The sequence below is a fragment of the Adiantum capillus-veneris genome, chromosome 6 (assembly GCF_014529385.1).
Source record: "Adiantum capillus-veneris isolate H3 chromosome 6, ASM1452938v2, whole genome shotgun sequence".
NCBI classification, from domain to species: Eukaryota; Viridiplantae; Streptophyta; class Polypodiopsida; order Polypodiales; family Pteridaceae; genus Adiantum; species Adiantum capillus-veneris.
In genome coordinates this window covers 110,850,571-110,871,549 of record NC_140936.1, presented here as the reverse complement: position 1 = coordinate 110,871,549, position 20,979 = coordinate 110,850,571, and the positions used below count along the sequence as shown (strand labels likewise).

General features: G+C 41.9%; 1 protein-coding gene across 2 annotated transcripts in view; it reads left to right on the top strand.

Moving 5' to 3' along the window:
* LOC147456085 (RING/FYVE/PHD zinc finger superfamily protein) overlaps positions 1-13,712 on the top strand; it is a 30,241-nt gene extending 16,529 nt beyond the window's left edge. The window contains exons 4-7 of one of the 2 annotated variants that reach the window (XM_086514648.1): positions 11,386-11,494; positions 11,574-11,706; positions 12,273-12,546; positions 13,113-13,712. In XM_086514648.1, coding sequence (XP_086370774.1) covers positions 11,386-11,494; positions 11,574-11,706; positions 12,273-12,546; positions 13,113-13,220 — 624 coding nt within the window. In that variant the 3' untranslated portion in view covers positions 13,221-13,712. The remainder of the gene's footprint in view (positions 1-11,385; positions 11,495-11,573; positions 11,707-12,272; positions 12,547-13,112) is intronic. The other variant, XM_086514649.1, reaches the window with a different exon arrangement.
* Positions 13,713-20,979: the final 7,267 nt, after the last annotated feature.

Genomic DNA, 20,979 nt, shown 5'->3' with positions numbered 1-20,979 from the left:
GTTGGTGGATACTAGGAAGTGAACTCAATTAAGGCGTAAAGTCAAGGTGGGAATACCAACAAAAAGTATCCGACAGTTGGGCCACATTGCACTTTTGGATGCGGTCCCAATGAGGATAGATGGTCAGAAGACCAGTGGGAGCCCAACGGAAGCATCTCCTAAAATTTAGGGAATTGCTATTTTGGGCTGTGAAATGTGTTCGCGTCATTATCTCCGGTATGACTAGGGGAACACTTTATAACTCTGCCGCGAAGTCAACTGACGCGTCGGTTGGGATATTTTTAAGCGGCGAACCCGAAACGGGAAAATGCTTGAAAATGCGCCAAGTGTCACATTTTGGTGAACTTTCCTCTTGCAGAAAAATGGGCGCTGATTTTTATGCTGGGAGAGGCCTCATTTGCAACCTGTCACAGGTTAAGAGCTATGGAGTGCTTCCTTTCCCTCTCATGTACAGTGTGGTGCTAGGAGTGATGCCTGCACACTACACACTGCTCTCTCTCTCCCCTACGTGCAGTTATTTGATGCCCCACAAGAGGGCTCCTCATTTGACTGATGTACAGTTGTGTGGGTTCATGCTTTTGTGCTGAGGCAAGAGCCTCCTTGAGCAGGAACAGGGGTAGCTAGCTGCTGCTCCAAAGCAGGCACTGGTGAGGGTCATAACCTCACCATACAGGTGCAAAATCAGCGCTGTGTATGCGCTGTATATTTACTGTTTTTCAGCCATACGGACGCCAGGATCATTGGGAATTGTGCCCCACTGACAAAGGACAGTTAGGGGACTGTTTGGGGCTGAAAACAGGGCAAAAACCAGTAAATACAGCGTGCTGGATTTACTGTTTTTGGACAGGAATCAGAGGGTATATGTCAGTGCAAGCGAGTTCCAGCAAGGGAATTGGTTTCGCGCAAGTTTTGGGGTTGTTATGTTGCCGAAATTTGGCCAAATCAAATGGTATCTAGGTGGATACACGTGAAGGATTCCCAGGACCTTACCTTGTAATTTACCCTCCTAAAGAATAAAGAAATACCGAAAGGGGCGCCAATTTTGGGGCCTACAGGTTGTCGGCGTCTGCTCGGAGCATTCTAGCTTCCGAGCCGTGTGTGTATTCAAGTGTTAATTCCCGTCGCTGGTTCTCTTTGCAAAGTGCTCTGTGTGTGTGTATAAAGTAAAGAATTTCGGGTGAAAGCCAACGCCTACCGCCCTACGGGCCGGTTTTAGTGACGAGACCGATTCAAGGGCTGAAAGCGGGTACACTTGTTCTGCTGTCCAAAAAACGCCAAGGGCTGTAATCTGCTGCTGCTGAAAAACGCTGTTTTGCTGCCCAGAAAATGCTCCAAAAAAACGCTGGTTTGATTGATCCTGAATGGCTGAATTCTTGATGCTTGATCGCTGATTTGCTGAAGTTCTTGCACTGCTGAAAATGCCGGGAAAAAGCTATGCGGCTGATGTGCTGGGGGTTCTGGAAACTTGTGGCGATGAAGCCTGCTAAAAACGCTAAGGGCGGGTGTTGATGGCGATGATACCTTGCTGAAAAACGCTAGGTGCTGGGAGGTCTTGGCGATGAGGTCTTGCTGATGAAAACTCTAGAGGATGCTTGCTTGGAGGAAATCGCCCAAGGGTTGGTCTTGCCGAGAGAGAGGGGGAACCTGTTGCCTGTGGCCTGTGTTCTCCTTCTCTTCTGCCAATTAGTGCTAGCCTTGGTTTGCTTATATATTATCTTACCCAATTTGCCCTACTCGGTTCCCAACAAAAGTCACTTAAAATAATAAGTGAAAAATGTCAAAAAAAGGGAAAATAGGTCAAATACACTAAAAAATTCCCCTGAAGGATTCTGATGGGAATGCTTATGATTATGATGTATGCAACATGAGGATATTCATCTACACTAAGTACCTGGGCATACACGGTCTGCGAACAGACTCACGAAAGTGTCAGAACACTTGCTAATCTAGACTGACTGGACTGACGGAACCCTTGGTATAAAGTAGCTTGTCCAAGGACACATAGGGTTGGTTGTGTCACGTGACATCCCCTCCTTTTTAAAGTGAGGTACTGGTACCGAGCTGCATGGCTTCCTTGTAGTCTGCCAACAACTCTGGATAATCCTTGAAAAACTCTTCGTTGACCCACACCACTTCGTGGGTTCCTCGATCCTTGAACTTCAAGAAGTATTGTCTCACTTGCTTTTTTGAACCATGTCGAAACCGATGCAACAACACTTGCTCCGGCGCCATGACTTCAGCTTCATCGATGATCTCTGGTTCTTCTTCTTCCGAAATGTCCTTTGGAGGTGTTCCCTGAAACACTTTCAACCAAGAAACATTGAAAACGTTGTGCATTGACCATGAATTAGGCAAGTGCAATTTCATTGAAACCTCATTTATCTTTTTAATGAATGGAAATGGACCATACATACGAAAAGACAACTTTGGACACTTCTTTCCAACTTGCTTAAGGCGTTGCTTCATGATTCTTAAATACACCCAATCCCCTTCCTTGATTGAAACATCCTGACGATTCTTGTTAGCTGCCGTGAATAAGATTCCTGAGCCTTGCTTAGCCGAAGCTTCACACTCTCAGAAATCTTATCCAATGACTGACTTTCAGCATTGGCATCAGGCATTTGACTGACCGAGCGAGTCAAAAGTTACTGGAACGGACGGCCAAAAGCTGCCTCATACGGAGTTCGACCAATGGCAGAAGAAAAAGAGTCATTCAAAATAGCCTGGACCAATGGGAGATAGAGCTCCCACTGAGATTGCTGATCATGCACATATGACTTTCAAACATCAAAAGCCAATTGATTGTAAATCTTTGTTTGACCATCTGATTGTGGATGAAAAGCCGATAAAAAATTCAACTTAGTGCCAAAATTTTCAAAGAGTGCGTGCCAAAAATTGGACGTGAACTTAACATCCCTATCTGAAACCATTGATTTTGGCAAACCACAGAGGGGGTACCAATGCTTAATGAACAACCGTGCTACATCTTGTGCAGTAACTGTGGCTTTACAAGGAATCAACATGCAAAACTTGCTGAAACGATCGACAATTGTCAAACATTGAGTGTTCCTTGAATGCAAACTTAGTGGAAGGTTAGTCACAAAATCCATGGAAATATCTTGAAAAGGTCCATCGAGAATAGGCAGCGGAAGTAAGAGGCCTTGCTGCTTATCTCGAGGAGCTTTTACCTTTTGACATATAGTGCAGTGTGTGATAACGAAACACATCCTTCCGCATTTTAGGCCAATAAAAGAATCTTTCTATTTTTTCCAAAGTGGTGTTCATTCTCCTGTGCCGACTCGTGAGAGAATCGTGTGCATCATGCGATATGGTTGGCCTGACAGAGGGCAACACACATAAACGTTGACAAAAATACAACAAATCATCACAAATGAGATAGTTGCTTGGCCCTTGGGAAGCAAGAGCCTGCAACCAATTCTTACCAAACTCGGAATCTGCATACTGATTCTTCATGCTGTCGAAAGACACACCCTGAATAGAAAAAGTGGATCTTGACTCAAGAGGGGTTAGCTTTTCCAGGCACATACTCAATCAAACCTCCAAATTGCTCAAAAAATTGTGACCACCGTGCTTGGCGATCACTTCAATGTGCACTAGGCATAGACTGGAGCCACTTGAGGGCTTGATGATCTATCGAACTGTAAACTCTCTACCATAAAGAAAATGCTTCCAATGCTTAAGAGAGTGAATGACAGACAAAAGTTCTTTATCATAAATTGAATAATTCTTTTTCGCACTATTGAGCTTCCGGCTAAGGAAAGCTACAGGACGACCATGCTGCTGAAGCACAGCGCCTATGGCGACATTGCTCGCATCCGTCCATACCTCAAAGGGATCATCCCAAGAGGCAAGGATAAGACACGGTGCTTCTGTCACCGCAACCTTGAGAGCTGCGAAAGCCTCAATGGTTGCTTCGGGCAAGTCTACGCGCTGACGGCGAGTCTTTACCCCTTTCAAAACATCAGTCATAGGTGCAGCAATGCGTTCAAAATTCTCTATGTGCGTACTATATGCTTGACATAAATCAAGAAAAGAATGCACATCATACGTAGTTTTGGGCAAATCCCAATTACGAACCTGTTCCACCTTTGCGGGATCTAGCTTGACGCCTTTTGCAGAAATAATATAACCCACATAAGTGACTTCAGTAAGAAAAAATTTAGACTTCTTAGCTGCAATGTACAACTGACACTCATCCAAACGGGTTGGTACCCTTTCGACATCCCTTTCATGTTGTTCCCACGATGCAGAGAAAATGAGAATATCATCTAAAAAGATAAACACAGATACACCGACCATGTCGCCGAAACGACCTATCATTGGACGATTAAATGTACGCACGGTACGTGTCAATCCAAAAGGCATAACAATATACTCCCATTGCCCTCGCTCCGTGTGAAAAGCGGTCTTGAAGATGTCGCCTTTGAATACTCGTACTTGATGGTATCCACTCTTGAGATCGACCTTGCTGAAAACCTTTGCCCCATTGAGCCTATCCAGGATATACTCAATGCGAGGCATCGGAAACTTGTTCTTGACGGTCATCTTGTTCAATGCCCTTTTATCAACACACAAACGAGACGAACCATCCTTCTTGCGAACAAACAAAATAGGAACAACAAAAGGACTTACACTAGGACGTATGAATCCTCTAGCCACCAACTCCGTGAGTTGTTGCTCTAACTCTTCCTCCTGTGTCTTGTTCAAACGATAGGGAGCCTTACTGACAGGCTGTGCCCCCTCCAAAAGCTCGATGCGATGGTCCTCCGGCCACTCGGGTGGGAGACAGGGTGGAAGATCATCCTGCAAAAAGAGATGTTTAAACTTGGTAAACAAATCTGAATACTTGGCTGGAGCTTGAGCCTTGAATGCTCTGGGAAATTGGAGCGGCATAAATGAATGCCGCTTGTGCTCCTCGTCGTAATTCGCGCTTTACCTGTACATGAGAGATGAGAGGCAAAGAATGCAAGCCCTCCTCAGCACGAATGATGAGGGGGGAGTCAGTTTTGGCATTTAATGTGAGTGTTAGCCTCCCAATCAATGAGAGGGTTATGCTTACGAAACCATCTTATGCCCAAAAGCATATCACATCCTGAGAGGAGACACAAGAAATACGGAAAGCAGCTTGTTGAACGGTAAACATCACATCAAGGCACTCTTTCGTGATGACAGAGTCCATACCAAGAGCAAAGCCAGAAACCTCGAGAGGAGATTTCTGACTAACCTCTAGGCGGGCTCTCTCAACAAGAGAGGCACTAATTACATCATGCATACAGCTTGGATCAAAGAATATGATAAAACACCGACCCTTTACATGACCATAACACTTCATGAGAGACTCATAAATGTGTGTTTCAGAGACAAGAGAAGATTCGGCTTGGTTCATTAAAGTGCTTGTGGTTGCTGTGGGTGCCTTTGGTTCTTTAGGTGGGGCTGTCTTAGGACAAGCCTTCTTAATGTGACCCTTGACGTGACATTGATAGCATTCACCTTCCGTAGCATAAATCATTTGTTCTTCAGCCGTGATGTATCCTCCTATAATTCCTTGTGTAGCTTTTTCATCCGGAGTTAGCTTAGGTTTTGCAGGTGCTTTAGCTTTACCCTTAGATTCATTGTTAGAGTTTTTTTCCGAAGAATTAGAGGAAGATGGGCTAGAAGAGTGACCATTCTTACCGTTCTTATCATTCTGCGTGGTTTGAGAATCCTGAGGGGTTCCTTGAGAAGTTTTGTTTTCCTTAAGCTTTCCCTTGTTGTGCTTCATTTCCTGTGCGAGAGCAATTGCTACCACCTTGTTGAGATCAATTGGATCAAGTACCTCTGCATCATACTTGATATACTCGTCCAATCCATAAAGGAATGTCTCCTTGCGCTCCGCATCCGACTTGCGTAATCGAGTGCCGAGTTGCAAAACACGATTAGAAAAAGACATAACCGGCATACCATTTTTCTTGAGAGCGCGCCAATCGTCCTTCAATCGTGCTAGGTACTGAGGTGGCATAAACCGCGCCTTGAGCTTGTCTTGGAAATCAGCCCAACTAAAGGAAAGGGGCGTGAATTCGTTGGCTTCCTCTAGGTGCGCGGCCAACTGTGCCTCTTGCCATGCGTGGTACCAATTTATGGCATCACCGGTAAGGTACATAGCTGCCGTCAAAACCTTGCTATTTCTTGTCTTCTTAGTTGTTGCAAAATAAGCATTAAATTGATGCAACCAAGAATGAATAACCGTAGCATCCATCTTACCATCATACTTACTGAAAGTCAACTTCTCTGTGACTGGGTTGTTGGAGTCTGCATCCCGGCTTGCGCCACTTGAGGAACTACCAATATCTTTGGTTGGTTCAGACTTCGAGGCAAGAACTTGTCAAACCAATTCTTGAGTGCGTAGGTCTCTTTGAATCTCACGATCGGCCTCTAAGGCCGCTCGTCTTACTTCGGCTTCCTCCTTTCTTTGTGCTTTTCTTTCTTTTCGTGCATCGCGCTCGCGTTCCAAAGCAATGCAAGTCGCTTCTTGTTGTGCCAGCACAACGCGATTCGCTTCTTGTTGTTGTGCCAACGCAACTCGATTTGCTTCTTGTTGTTGTGCCATCATGTCCAACATCAACTTGACCATCGCCTCCATAGGATTTTGTACAACTCGTTGCGTAGATGGAGAAGGGGGAGGTCGAAAAACCTCCTGGTGGGAAAAATTCTTCATCGCCTCTCTCATGCTCATCACGTGTATGCGAAGTATCCATTTCGCTTCGGGTGATGACCATGCACTATGATCTTTGGTTCTTAAGTTCACGAGGAACTTGGGTTCTTGGATTCTTGAGGGTCTTGAGGTTCTTGAGGTTCTTCTTTTGCTTGCAATCTGTGTTTGAGAATGATCTTCTCTTCACCCGAGTTTTGCTCTTTTCTGCGGGCGCACCCCTTGGCGGCCTTGCGCTCACACCAAGGTTGCTTTTTCCCACCTCACGTTGATTGGCTGGCCGCTAAGTGCACGGTCCGCTCTCAATGAGTGAAAAAAGGCACAAGGGGAGGCTAGACAAGCCCTTCTTTCTTGGGATTCTGTCACTCTTCAAAAACATGATTAGGAATCGACACGCCCAAGTGAACTTGGGTTCGTGCGATTGCAACAAGCAATTATTTTTTTTTTGTGATTCTTGTGGTTCTTTCCTTGAGTGATACGAAACACTGCCAAAGCTCTGATACCAATGTAAGGTGCAACGGAATGAATGTTGTACTTTTCTCAAGATGAGTGCTCCATAATGTGCTCAAGGTTCCTTTTGTTCTTAGGGAAGGGAGAGCCTTCCGTTCTTAATGAGAGAGTGCAATGATCACTAACAAAGTGAATGGACACTGTGCATGAGAGTGTGTGAGACTGAGAGATAGAGAGAGAAGAGAATACGACACCAGAGACGTTGTAAAACCCTCCTCCGAAGGCCCCACACTCGTTGGCGAGAGTGGTCTACTATTGATTGCACAAACTGGTACAAAGTGGATGCATGTGACTGATGCAAGTCTAGGTTAGGTTGATGTCGTCGACGGGGGTGACGAGACCGATTCAAGGGCTGAAAGCGGGTACACTTGTTCTGCTGTCCAAAAAACGCCAGGGGCTGAAATCTGCTGCTGCTGAAAAACGCTGTTTTGCTGCCCACAAAAACGCTGATTTGCAGCCGTGAAAATGCTCCAAAAAAACGCTGGTTTGACTGATCCGGAATGGCTGAATTCTTGATGCTTGATGGCTGATTTGCTGAAGCTCTTGCACTGCTGAAAATGCCGGGAAAAGGCTATGCAGCTCATGTGGAAAAACGCTAGGGGTTCTGGAAACTTGTGGCGATGAAGCCTGCTGAAAACGGTAAGGGCAGGGTGTCGATGGCGATGATACCTTGCTGAAAAACGCTAGGTGCTGGGAGGTCTTGGCGATGAGGTCTTACTGAGGAAAACGCTAGAGGATGCCTGCTTGGAGGAAATTGCCCAAGGGTTGATCTTGCTGAGAGAGAGGGAGAACCTGCTGCCTGTGGCCCCTGTTCTCCTTCTCTTTTGCCAAATAGTGCTAGCCTTGGTTTGCTTATATATTATCTTACCCAATTTGCCCTACTCAGTTCCCAACAAAAGTCACTTGAAATAATAAGCGAAAAATGTCAAAAATAGGAAAAATAGGTCAAATACACTGGAAAATTCCCCTGAAGGATTATGATGGATTGTGATAGGAATGCTTATGATCATGATGTGTGCAACCAGAGGATATGCATCTACACTAAGTGCCTCGGCATGCACGGTCTGCGAGCAGACTCACAAAAGTGCCAGAACACTTGCTAATCTAGACTGATTGGACTGACGGAACCCTTGTTATGAAGTAGCTTGTCTACGGACACATAGGGTTGGATGTGTCACGTGACACATTTGGCAGGCTCGTTGCTTCCGCATCTTCGAGGCTTGCCTTGTCCTACCGGCAGAGACTGTTGGTGACTTCTGGTTGGAGTTGATCCATACTCCTAGGGGACAGTCGAGAGACTTCAAGGAAGCTCTAACCGCATGCGGGAGCGCAGAGAGGCGTTCCTACGACTCTAGAGCCCTGGGCCTTTCTTCACCATGGTCCAGGGTGAGCCCAGATGGCACTACCTTTCACTTGTGGCTCTTTTGGCAAGATCAAGAGACTCTGCACCCAAGCTCTATAAGAGAAAAACAAAGTGCTGTAGAAAGCAACCAAATAGATTGTCAATCCTGCCCGTTGCACATGGACCACTGGTACTGAAAGGAAGTAGTCCGCGGAAACTGTCTCAAATTGGCTCCACATCTCCCTATGAAGGGAGAACACCTTGACCATGGATAACTGTCAAAATTCTCCAAGAGTCTGTACCTGTGTAACTGGATCACGCGAGGTAGGTGAATTCGAAAACAAATATACATGTGAAACTTTAAACCAAATCTGGGAGATCCAAGAAGAACATCTTCCCAGATGCAAAGTATGCCATGGCTAAGTGTAATTGGTTCCTAGTTCAAGAAGGACCACTATCCACCTATACGAAATAACATTGTAGTCTAAGGATAAGGGAAGTTAGTGTGTCCTGAATGGTGCAGTCTCCAAGGATCAATCTGGAATACAAGGCATAGGCACTATTGCTCGGATGCACTGGGAAGAGCAACCATCACACGACAAATTCGAAAGATGAAGCAACCACCAAAAATGGCTAAAGAAGAACATCTGCCAAGATACTAATTATAATGTGGGTTGAATCACACCATCCAAAGCCGCAAGAAATGGGCAAAGAAACCAAGGACTAGAAGACACCGTGCATGTTACTCCGTTGAATGGAGCTCCAGAAGTCGATTGAAGATAATAACCTAGAAGCCCCCTATGAAAGAGAAGTATCCTCAGAAGTACACTTTGAGGTAACAATTGACTCAACCCTACAGAGCAAACACTGTCACTGAAAGCTCCAGAGCTAAAGCCGAGAGCTCCCCTCAAGATAGGAAGCCCCTCTTCCCGCTCAATCGTGGGAAAAGAGAACGAGTACCACGAGAAAGAAATTTGAGACAACGTGGAGTAAAACTGCTTCCTTTGTAAGTGAATAGCAAAACCTAAATCTCAAGAAACACAAGACCCAAAGAGAATCACACCATTGGTAAACTTGGACTACGAAGAAAAAAAAGACCTGATAGGTTGTGACTTGAGGATCATGTTTGCAAAAGAAGCCGTCGTGGTCCAGAAAGGACCTAGCTACTCAAGCAAACTCCCTCATATCAAACCAAATGTCCGTTACCTCTTTGCATCTGCCAAGATCAAACTGGTAGGTACAATCCAATACAATATGCCAAACTGCATAGAGACTTGAAAGATCACATATACTCCCACTGTTGTAATTTGCTTCCTTAAAATCTGTACCAAAACTGTCCTTACCACTGGTGCTGAAGAGAACATACCCACGATTAACTATGCAATCAATATCCAACACACAACATGATACCAATACTCAAAGGAAGAGTAAAGGAACTGGCTCGGTGAACAAGCTCGTGAAGAACGCTGGGGCTGATCTGTAATATGCTAGAAAGCTGGGCAAAAAACTGCAACAAAAGAACCTGCTATACTTGTCGTCCGTGGCCAAATCTGCACCCGAAGGACTGCCCCCAAGGTTAGAGCTCTCCAAAGGGATGTATGGAAGAAGTATCCAAATGTTGCTGATTGCGGGAGTAGGAACTAGATGTCCCCACTAATTGTCGACACTACATGCAAACGTGTGATCCAAAGGATCTCAACAAATGGGATGTCAAACATGAAGACTACCTTCCAACCGACGAGCTCACAAGAGATCATAAACCTGTCCCACAACTGGTACTGACAAGCTTGCAAAAGGGCAAAGGAATGGCCAAATGTGTAGGGCCACACTATCACCGGGGAAGGAGAGAACATGGAGATAGGAGAAGTCCACACTCCATCAAAACCTCCTCATATTGTTGTCATTGTCGGCTAAGGGTTTGGAACCACATGCTCCACCTCTAAATCTCATCCAAAGAAGTCGGGTGATCAAACAAGGAGTGGTTCTAGAGATAGATCATAGAAGTATCCTCCTGTAATTGTCAAAGCCAACTCCAACTGCTGCATACCGGATGAACAAGAGTCAAGCGAAGCCGGAAAGCTCTTCCGCCTTTGACAATTTAGACAGTGATACCCACACTTTTGGTACAATTCTTGTCAAGAAGAAGAATCACTTGCTACTAGCTTGTACGACAACTTGGAAAAGAAGAAGGGGAGAAAGGAGTTCAAGGATGGCGGTCAAGTACTCAAGACCTGTTATTCAAGAGGGAATTGGCATAACCAACCTACCACACTTGGGTGATAGAAAGGTTCTACCATTTTCCTCTTTTTTTATTAGCGCGCGCACACAATGCACACACCCACACACACACCTGAGAAGAGAAGAATTTTAATGTCGTAGGAAACTATCCCAAGAGACCTTAAAGATCTATCCGACGAGGAGAGTTACTCAAGACCTGCTATTCAAGAGGGAAATGGCATAACTAATCTACCACACAAGAGAGAGAGAGAGAGAGAGAGAGAGAGAGAGAGAGAGAGAGAGAGTTCAGTCTCTGCTGTTGCAGATTCGCTGCCTCCTCTATTCTTTGCGCATTTTGTTTGCATTCAGCATTTTGGAAGCTGCTTTTAAGATAAAATGAACATGAAATGTTGGTCGTGTAAAAAATAATGAAATATGAACCTTCAAAACACAAGGCCACTATGGCATCTTGCAAATGGAATTATAGCAAATGGAAAAGAAAAGCTACACCTAGTTGAGAGATGTCTTTTCAATGCATTAATGAATCTATCCTTTAAGCTTTGTTTGAAATTAATTTCAATTCACTTACTGCAACATCTTCTTGCAGATAATTGTTTCATTAGCATACTCAGTATACTGCATTGACCATCACCAGAAGGATTGGCTACTTCTGTTATGGGGTTTCAAAAGTCCAGTTCGATTTTTCTATATTTGTGGTATTGATGCCTTCACTTCTTTTCTGCGTTGTATTCAACTTTTATATCAAGATAGTTTCCAACGTGTGCAAGGGGAAAGCTGCTGCAGGTGCCCTTCTGTTTTTTGCTCTGCTCGGACTCTCTGGTTGTGTGATAACATGCTATGACAGAAGAGTGAGAAATGACTTAGCACAACCATGCCGCGAGCTTTGCCTCTGCTGTTGTCATTCTGGGTTTGTTCTCTGCATCCTTAAGCTAAGCTCCAGAAATGAAGTGTAGTTTCTTGAGAGAGAGAGAGAGAGAGAGAGAGAGAGAGAGAGAGAGAGATGTTTTTTGTTTGTTTTAGGTCACTTTTTCCAAGCTATACCCATCTTTGTAATTAAAAATGGGGTAAACTGTAGATGCATGCTTAGAACGGCCTTTTGACAAGTGTGAAATGACAATAAAAGAGGGCAACATTCATGTTTTATGCTCTGGATTGTTTGTATATTCATCTTCCGAAAGGCTTAAAATTTTCTGTTACCTGGCCAACTTACTGTACACACCAAACCCTAAACCCTAAACCCTATCTTACTTGCTCGGTGTGCATGTCGTGGTCATCTTTGAATGGGTGGAACAATGTTTGGAGCATTTGAGGCTCTTCACTTTAATCTGATGGTGTGGTGGTCTCGTGGATCTTAACTTAGGCTGTGCTTTGGTTTATACTGGGACCATACACCCTCCCATCTCTGCAGTCAAATAGCTGACTGCTTTATGTAAGTTCAAGTGTCTAAAGCAGGTCTTTTTTTTGGGGTGGTAGGGTATGTGCGGACTGCCATCTTTCAGGAACTTTCTGCATGTGGGCTGATTGTTCAGCTTGTATTGAAGGCTGTGCCGGGACAGCAGGAGAATGCAGTACTTGCCTTGGAGGTGCTGGGGAAGCAGGGGCCCCTGTAATTCTCATAATGGGCCTTGTTGCTCTTGCTCTTTTCACCATCGTCGGTATTTTTTACAGTGCTTTAGTAGCAACCATGGTTGGGCAACGAATCTGGCAGCGCCATTATCATATCTTGGCGAAGCGAATGCTTGCGAAAGTAAGTCAGCTTTCAGTACTTTCGTCATTTATTTCAGCAGAATTACAGATTTAGCAGGAGCATCTAATAATATATGTATTCCCTAGCCCAGGTTTCTTCTAAGTTAAAACATCACCTCTTGGATTATGCTCCAAGAGGATTCTATGCCTCAGCAGGGAGGTGGCATTCGGGGCTTAAACTAGCAATCAACTGAAAAATTTGAACAAGGGGTGAAATGGTGGTGATATACTTGGTGAAGTGTACCGAGGGTGCAAAAGGGGTAATACTAAGGGAGGGAATGGGTTATGTACTTTGAATACGATAAAGAAATTGCAAAGGAGTTCAAGACTTGCACTGCATGTACATGTGCTCGCTAAAGCAAGCTAAAAAGCCCACACACCCTCAAAACTGTTTTCGATCCCTTTTCGTACAAATCAGTCCCCGAATCAAGTGACACGTCAATGTGTTTGCGGTCTCTGTACCAAAATTTTTTGTTGGTCTGTGGTTTCTGCTTCTGAGTTTTAAGTGTGATATTTTTTACTGTGCGTAAACTGCACCTTGAGGGATTGCCTACTTTTTTCTTGTAGGAATATGTTGTGGAAGATTTGGATGGTGAATTGCTCAGCCCAGATTGGGCACCACCTCCCCTCCCACCGGAGCATGTACAGCAGTTGAAATCACTCGGGCTTCTTTAATCTCCCTCCCACTTAATACAAGCCCATCTTCGCGCGTGCATCGTATCATGCACCACCCGGTGAGTTAATCTGGCATTCTTCGACTCAACAAATAAAAGATGTCCAGAAAGACAGGTCTGCGGTTCTGTGAGCCATAGATGGATGAAGAAAAGACATGAATCTAGGGTTTTATCGGAACTCCATCAGCCTAATACAAAGCTGTCGGAGTGTTCTTATGAGTGGAGATCATGATTCTAACAAAAGTTAGACAGGAAATACCAGTATGTAAGGTCGTATCTTTAATTTCACAATCTCTCTATCACATATGGAAGAGGAATGTGTCTCATCAACAAATGTCAATTAGAAAAGCAAACTGTCTCTTTAATGAATGTGCCAATTATACATTTCTTAGTCGACGCTCGTACATATCTTAAGAGCTTTTCATGTACAAACAAAGATGGTTTCATTGGATGCAAAACACCCTTCTTGTGTAATAATTTTTGGTTTGCTTTATGCTCTGATTTCGGACGCGGATGAAGATATTTTTCTTGGTTATGTTGGAACTGTGTTTGTGTCCAGGCAATGGCTATATGGTGGTCTTTCACGACTTCCCCTATGGCATTAATGACAGTAGGAATTTATGTGCCTTCAATCAAAGCAATTGGCTTCATGTTTTTGGATGCCTGCAACTGTAGATAAGATCCCTTAATAAAATGGACCTTTTCAAAGCTTTACAAGAGCAAGGGAAGGAGCGATTGCAGGTGAGGGCCACTTGGATAATCCAAGGCAAACTCCGCGCGTGTGTGTGTGTGTGTCTCACAAAGGCAACACTCAGTCGTGTATTGTGTGAGGTAAGGTATAACCCACTTCTAATTAAACTGTAATGAAGCTACAATTAGAAGGGCTATTTGAAGAATTTTCAAACTCTTTTTCAACAAGAATACTCTTTTTTCTCTTATCAAAGGATAAACGTGCCTCCAAAGGACATAAAAGTGCTTAAATGGTGCATGTATGCACAGTGACTACTATTTGTGCCTCCTCTAAGTTCTGTTTTTGTACATGGTCGTTGCCAATTTTACTGGATGTGCAATTTGAGGTTCCATTGATTGGCAGTTTTACGGCAGTTTGACATCTTGATTGAACTAGAGGGTTTGAAGAGGGTGATGGAAGTTTTTGTGAGAGCTTTGTATTGGAAGATTTGTCACCTTCACAATATATATTAGGTTGGGAGTGTGCCCTATACATGGCTCCCTAGACATTTGTAAACTAAAAACCATTTGTAAACTACACGTGTGCACTCTCACAAAAGGAAGGCAGTCGAATGCCACCTCCCTAGACATTTGTGTATTTTTAGTTTACATGTGATGAAGAATCTTTAAAAACTGCAAACTCTTGTCAAAGTCTCCATGGAAATCTCTTGTGATTGAGATGGTATTTAGTGCTTCACTTTGTGCAATTTGCTCCCCGAGTTTGTAAAATTCCCTTCATAACATCAAAAAAATAGGATGACACCATCTTTTCTTACTAGAAACAGCAGATTCAAAATGTATTGGTCCAAAAGAAGCAGTGAAAGACCGGAAATGCAAGGGAATGGAGCTTGAGAGCATGGCTGAGATGATTGGTAAGAGTTGTATGAGCTTACTCTCTTTGATATCATGCTTTCATTTTCGAAGTCTCATTTGTCGGAATGCACTACACGAGCATGAGGTACAATGTTGGGTTGACGTGAACTTAAACTCTTGTTTAAAGAAGAGATGCAAATATCAGATTACTTATCCAAGTGTACGGTTTCACAAAAAGCCACACGATATTCACACAAATGAATTCAATGTTCAAATAAAAACTTTGTGGAATGCACATATATAGATATCTAATTCACAACAAATGCATACAAAGTAGTTATATATTGCAATTGTATCTCATATATAGCAAAGATATAGAAAATACATTAATTTCAATAATGAATACAAATAATATAGAACATACATTAATTTCAGCAATGGATGTCAAATTAGACCTTTGTATCGCAAATAATGCTGATATGTTGAAAGATTATGATGTGTAAAAGATACAATCTTGAACGTTCAAAAATTAAGTGCATAAAAAGTAGTAAATACGGCGCTTTCTTCAATTTTGTTTAGCACTATTAGAGAATTTATCTTCATTAATACAAACCCTCCACATCAATGATTGTTTCATCTAATAAAAAGGAAGCTCTGAAACTTTTAGAGCCAAATAGTACATATATTTTCTTTAAGAATCTTATGGACATATACGGATAAAGAACAAACAAGTTGCATAATTTATGCAAAGAATTTTTTTACTTTTACTATAAGTAGTACATTTGTAAGTTTTTGTTGCACTTTCCCTGAGTTATACATCATATATTTGATACAATAAACACCAATATCTTAAAACATTTATTGTGAACAATGGTTATTATCTTTACCTTAGCACACTGATGAGAACCCATCTTACAGGGTTTTGACGTGTGAAAAATTGTGTACACACATTTCTCTAAACTGATTTCATACAAATAAAAAAGTGAACATAGAAATCATAAATAATAAAGAATCAATTTCAGTAAATGATACACAAACATCATAATTCTTAACATCTTCTCAAGAGTATATACACAATGATATCATGCCCATTCTCTCAAATATAAACACCATTACTAAAAATATTAGGATCAACTAAAAATTTATGACAATGTCAATCGATGATTAGTAGCAAAGGCTATGAGTGCCAATCATCAACACAATTTTAAATCATCTACCACATTGAAACAACGGAAGTTTTGCTAATGACATACATAGGAAAAGCATCATGTAATATTGGTGGAACTACTATACATTAAGCATTGCATTTACTTATGATAACCATAAAAGTTCTCTAACTACTAAAAAGCTGGACAAATGATCATTGCTTTATATTGGTTGACAACTAGTTTTCATTGAGGAGATATTTTTTAGCAACCTAATAAAAGACTTTGTGCAATCAATGAATACATGATAAACCATTTGGTGTTTTAGATGTCGTACTCTATGGTGATCCATGTCAAAAGCAAGTTACACATGTGATAGTTGGATATTGTCGCAAAGAAAAAACTTTTGGATGCTCTAATTTGTTCATTTTGGCACGCACAACACAATTATGATGCTCCAAGTTAACGAGATAATGTGACAACACATTGAAAACCATCCATACGTTAAATAGAATATATGAAAGTAAACATACAAAGGAGCATATAACATTCCTGAACAATCGTTATAAAACACACATGGATACTCAAAATAAGACTACTCTTTGGATAAAATTTTATAAGTAAAGTAGAACAAAATATGAAAATTGATGCCTTTTCTCAAATGTAATATCAAAATATTGAACACTAGTTCAAAGAATCACAAGAGAATTTCAAGTTGGAGAAAATATATCAAACACTATGTAAAAATCACAATTTCTTTTCAATTTGCATCAGCGCGGGCAATCCAAAAATTGCAAGGATGATCATTGTAAACACTAGCTTTTGATCCTTTCAAAATGAAATTCCATGGTTTGATTTACAACGTAATCACAAATTAATTCCAAGATAATCTATATCTTCTCAAAACAACAAATGAAAAAAAGACAACATAGCACTAACAGAAATTGCCCATAAAAAAGAAGAAGCCAAATGAAAAACCACAAACATAAATTTAATCAAATTTAATAACGAGTATATAAATACTAAACCACTTATGTATTCCAGAAACACATTTATATCAACCTATACACCAATTTCAAAACGTTGTTTCCATTTGATCACATTAATAGGAGTTATGTTTCTATACAAATGAAACAATAACTTTAAAAAAAAACAATCAATGTATTGTTTCCTTGTGTAGAAATTATCTCCACAATGTTCACATTTCCAAAAAAAATATAGAGTAAATACTCTCTCTCTCTCTCTCTCTCTCTCTCTCTCCAAGTACCCTTCATCACAATTTTTCTTACTATATGAAGCACTTGACAAGGTTCTAGACACACTTGACGAAAGAAAGACATTGTGATCACAAGAGACTTCACTATAGACATCAACAAAAACAATTCTCATCATATAATACTCGATCAATATATGAGCATAATAAACTTAAATAATTAATCAACCAACAACAATATATAAATCTGATTTAGAACACTTATGGATCACCCCAAACCTAGATATTTTTAGTGCTGGAATAAATTTATGTTATTGGCATGCAACCTCACACAAATGATTAATGAACCCATAACGAGACATAATCTACTTTCTAACATTGTTGGATTACCCCAAAAATAGATATTTTTAGAACTAGAATAAATTTATGTTATTGGTCATATCATTTCATAACTTAATTTATTCTACCACATGGTAAGCTTTTGTGAAGGACACCTTCACTTCTTGCCTTCTTGTTTTACAAATCGCAAAAAATCTTTTATTCGAAAGGGAGGCACGATGAAAGCTCTAGGATACCTCCTAGCGAACTTCATTGACTCTCACACGTTTGCCAATTGTTTGTTTTCCAATTGTCAACCTCTCTCTCTCTCTCTCTCTCTCTCTCTCTCTCTCTCTCTCTCTGTGATAGGTCTTTTCAAGGCTCATCAGATAGATCTTTGAGATCCCTTGGAATTGCGTTTATGACATTAAAACTCCCCCTCCTCTCTCCCTCTCGGGATTGGAACGGAACAAGATTTTCGAGCGATCTTTGGAGTGAGCTTTTTTCAAATATTGCTCAACTGAACAAATCCAGAAAAAAATCTCACTCCAAAAAGATTGCTCCAAAAAGAGTTTTCGGATCTCTCTCTCTCTCTCTCTCTCTCTCTCTCTCTCCCCTGTTACCTCTCCCTATCTCTATTTCTCTCTCTCTCTCTCTCTCTCTCTCTCTCTCTCTCTCTCTCTCTCTCTATTGCCCCGTTCGAATATCTGTGTATGTGTGTGTGTGTGTGTGTGTGTGGTGGGGGGCATTAACACATAGCCACACCTTGGGACCGATCCCAAGCACCTTTCAATGCTCCTTGACACTCTTTTCTTGCCCCTACTGCAGACATGCCCTCACATTGTGAATGAGCCCGCCATTCAACGACATAGCCCCACCCAGTGCAGACATGCAACCCCGACACCCTTGTCTTGTTCCTACTGTAGACACGCTCTCACTCTCTGAGCGAGCCGAAGCAACCAACGTCCTGTAGACCCACCAAGTTTATCAGTGGCGTCTTGGGATACCCGTTTTCAGCCTTCAAAGAATCAATTTCTCAACCTTAAAGGTTTGATCATTTTTTTCAAACCTATGAAGGTCTGAGCACTCATCAAAAATCTCATCAACATGCCATCCCTCTATACTCGATCATTCTAGAAAAGAGGAAGCCCCAATGTCTTCCTTGGGCACCCCGACTGCACGCAAAAGCTTCCTCGCTGCGGCAACAACTACACCAAGAAAAGATCCCACTTTGCGCCAAGAAGCAAGGATTGCTGCCCTCAAGGCTCAGATCCAAGAACTCATCGGAGAGAACAAGAAACTCAAGCATTGCTTGCTTAAGCTAGAAGAGACGATAAAAGTAGAGAGTCAAGCTCTACTCAAAAAGCCCAAGGGTCCTTTACCAAAATCGTCATGGCAGTGAAGGAAGTCCATGAAGAAAATCACAGGAAGATTGACACCAAGATACAAGCAACTTTACAAGAATGCCATCTACAGGAATCCCTTGGCCTTAAAATTAGGATTGAAGGACTTCACTCACCATGGTGCACTAGCAAGGACACTCTCAAAGAAGAAATCGTCAAGCTCAAGGACATTCTTCAACCTGTCCACATTAAACCTGAGACCATTTTTTGGATCAACGACACACATAGACATGTGCCACCCAAGCATTACATCATCACCTTCAAGGACAAAGAAGAAAGGCTGAAGCTACTGCTCTAGTCCCACCTCCTCAAGGGAAAATCATTTTGGATAGCTGAAGAATTGACCACAAATCAACTCAAAGCTAAGGAAAGTGAGCTCAAGAAGGTACACGAAGCTTGCAAACAAGGTAAATGGGCAGTCTACCGAGGTGGAAAAGCCATCACCTAAGATTTTTGAAATTTCAAATCAACTCTTCCCACAGCTGATAACTTCTTTTTCCGAACTCCGATTTGGGTGATCTATAACCTCAATTGAAGAGCCCGACGCCCTCTACACATTAATGTAAAGACAAAAAAAGTCAAAATTATAAAAGCCATTTCTACAATAGCATTTCTAAAGTGAACAGGTTCGAGGAAGTTGACTCTAATCTCTTATTTTACATACAATGTCTTCCAACACTCGTAAGTGTTCATGTAGCCTCACCCCCAATTACATAGTTGTAGCACCAAACAGTTGAAAGGAATGCACGAATTCCACCTTCACGGCGACAATTTTTTGATCTTGCTGTGATTTATGAGCTTCTAAATTGAAGCCCACACACCATTTTGGTAAGGGGAAACTCACTCCCTCACAAGCTCAGATACCAGATTACATAGAGGCGGGATTGCAGCACACTTAGATTGGGCAACCATGGAAGCTATTGCACAGTAGAGAAAAATTGAAGGTTTTTTTTTGGGTAAAAAGCCACCCTCTCTCTCTTCCCAACGGCAATATGAGCTGATGGGTCAATTTTTGGGCCATTTTGCCACTTGGGACCAAAACTAGGTCATTTTCACCTCATCTTTGACCCAAAAAATGCCATTTTTTATCCGAAAAATCCCAAATAGAGTCCTAAATTTGTGGGATCACTCGCATAAGCATAAAAATCATGGATAAACATCATTTTTAATCAATATACCATTTTGGGTCACTTTCTATGCAATTCTGCAACGGCGTCTGTTAGCTGCTATTTTTGACAATTTTTGCCCGCATCACTCTTTATAGGCGAGATGAGTGTGCCAGCAAGAAACACTTGGAGTATGTACATAATTTAAAAAAAAGGCATCTTATCAAGTGGAAAAGCACGCAAAGGTTCCACATCTAGGGCCACGACTCCGCAGATAGGTATGTACATGATAGCGACCGCAGTAGCCGCTTCAACATATATCACAATATGTACATGATTGCTTTTATTTGCATGCATCAAGAACTGTCAAAAATGAGGTGAATTTTTTTATTTCACACTATGTACGTGCCATGGCATGACATCCACCCCCTCTGAACCTGTACATCCTCCGGTATGTGCCACAACAACATTTGTTAAGCATTAAAACTCACGGGGTCAGACACCACATCTTCACTCTCATCCTCAATTGCATATAGTTAGACCCATTATCTTCTTCACTAGATTGTTCATCAAATGGATTATCATCCCCTCTTCTTTTGAATAATTTAATTTTTTTTCATGCAACGGGAATTTTTATTTCTGTCCCATCCAGTTCACGCAAGGTGTAAGTTGCATTTCCATGCACATGTTTGACAACATAAGGACCAAACCATCTCTTTGCAAGCTCCCTTATTGTAGAGTGCTGGTTTTCAGGGCTGCTGTCTTACACCAACACCCAATCACCTTCTTCAATGTCTTTTGGTCTGAGCCTATACCTCTTGTCAAATTTGTCTATGTTTTTCAACCTTGCATTCTTTAGTCGAGCTTTTGCAAGCTCAATGTCTTCATGCCTTCTTTCCAATTGCCATATGCACAATGCAAGAAGGTCTTCTCTACTCATTTCATCTTCCCATGGAAATATATTTCATGTAAGAACTACATCTTCAATTGGCATCACAGTTATTTGATCATACATCAATTCAACAGGCATATA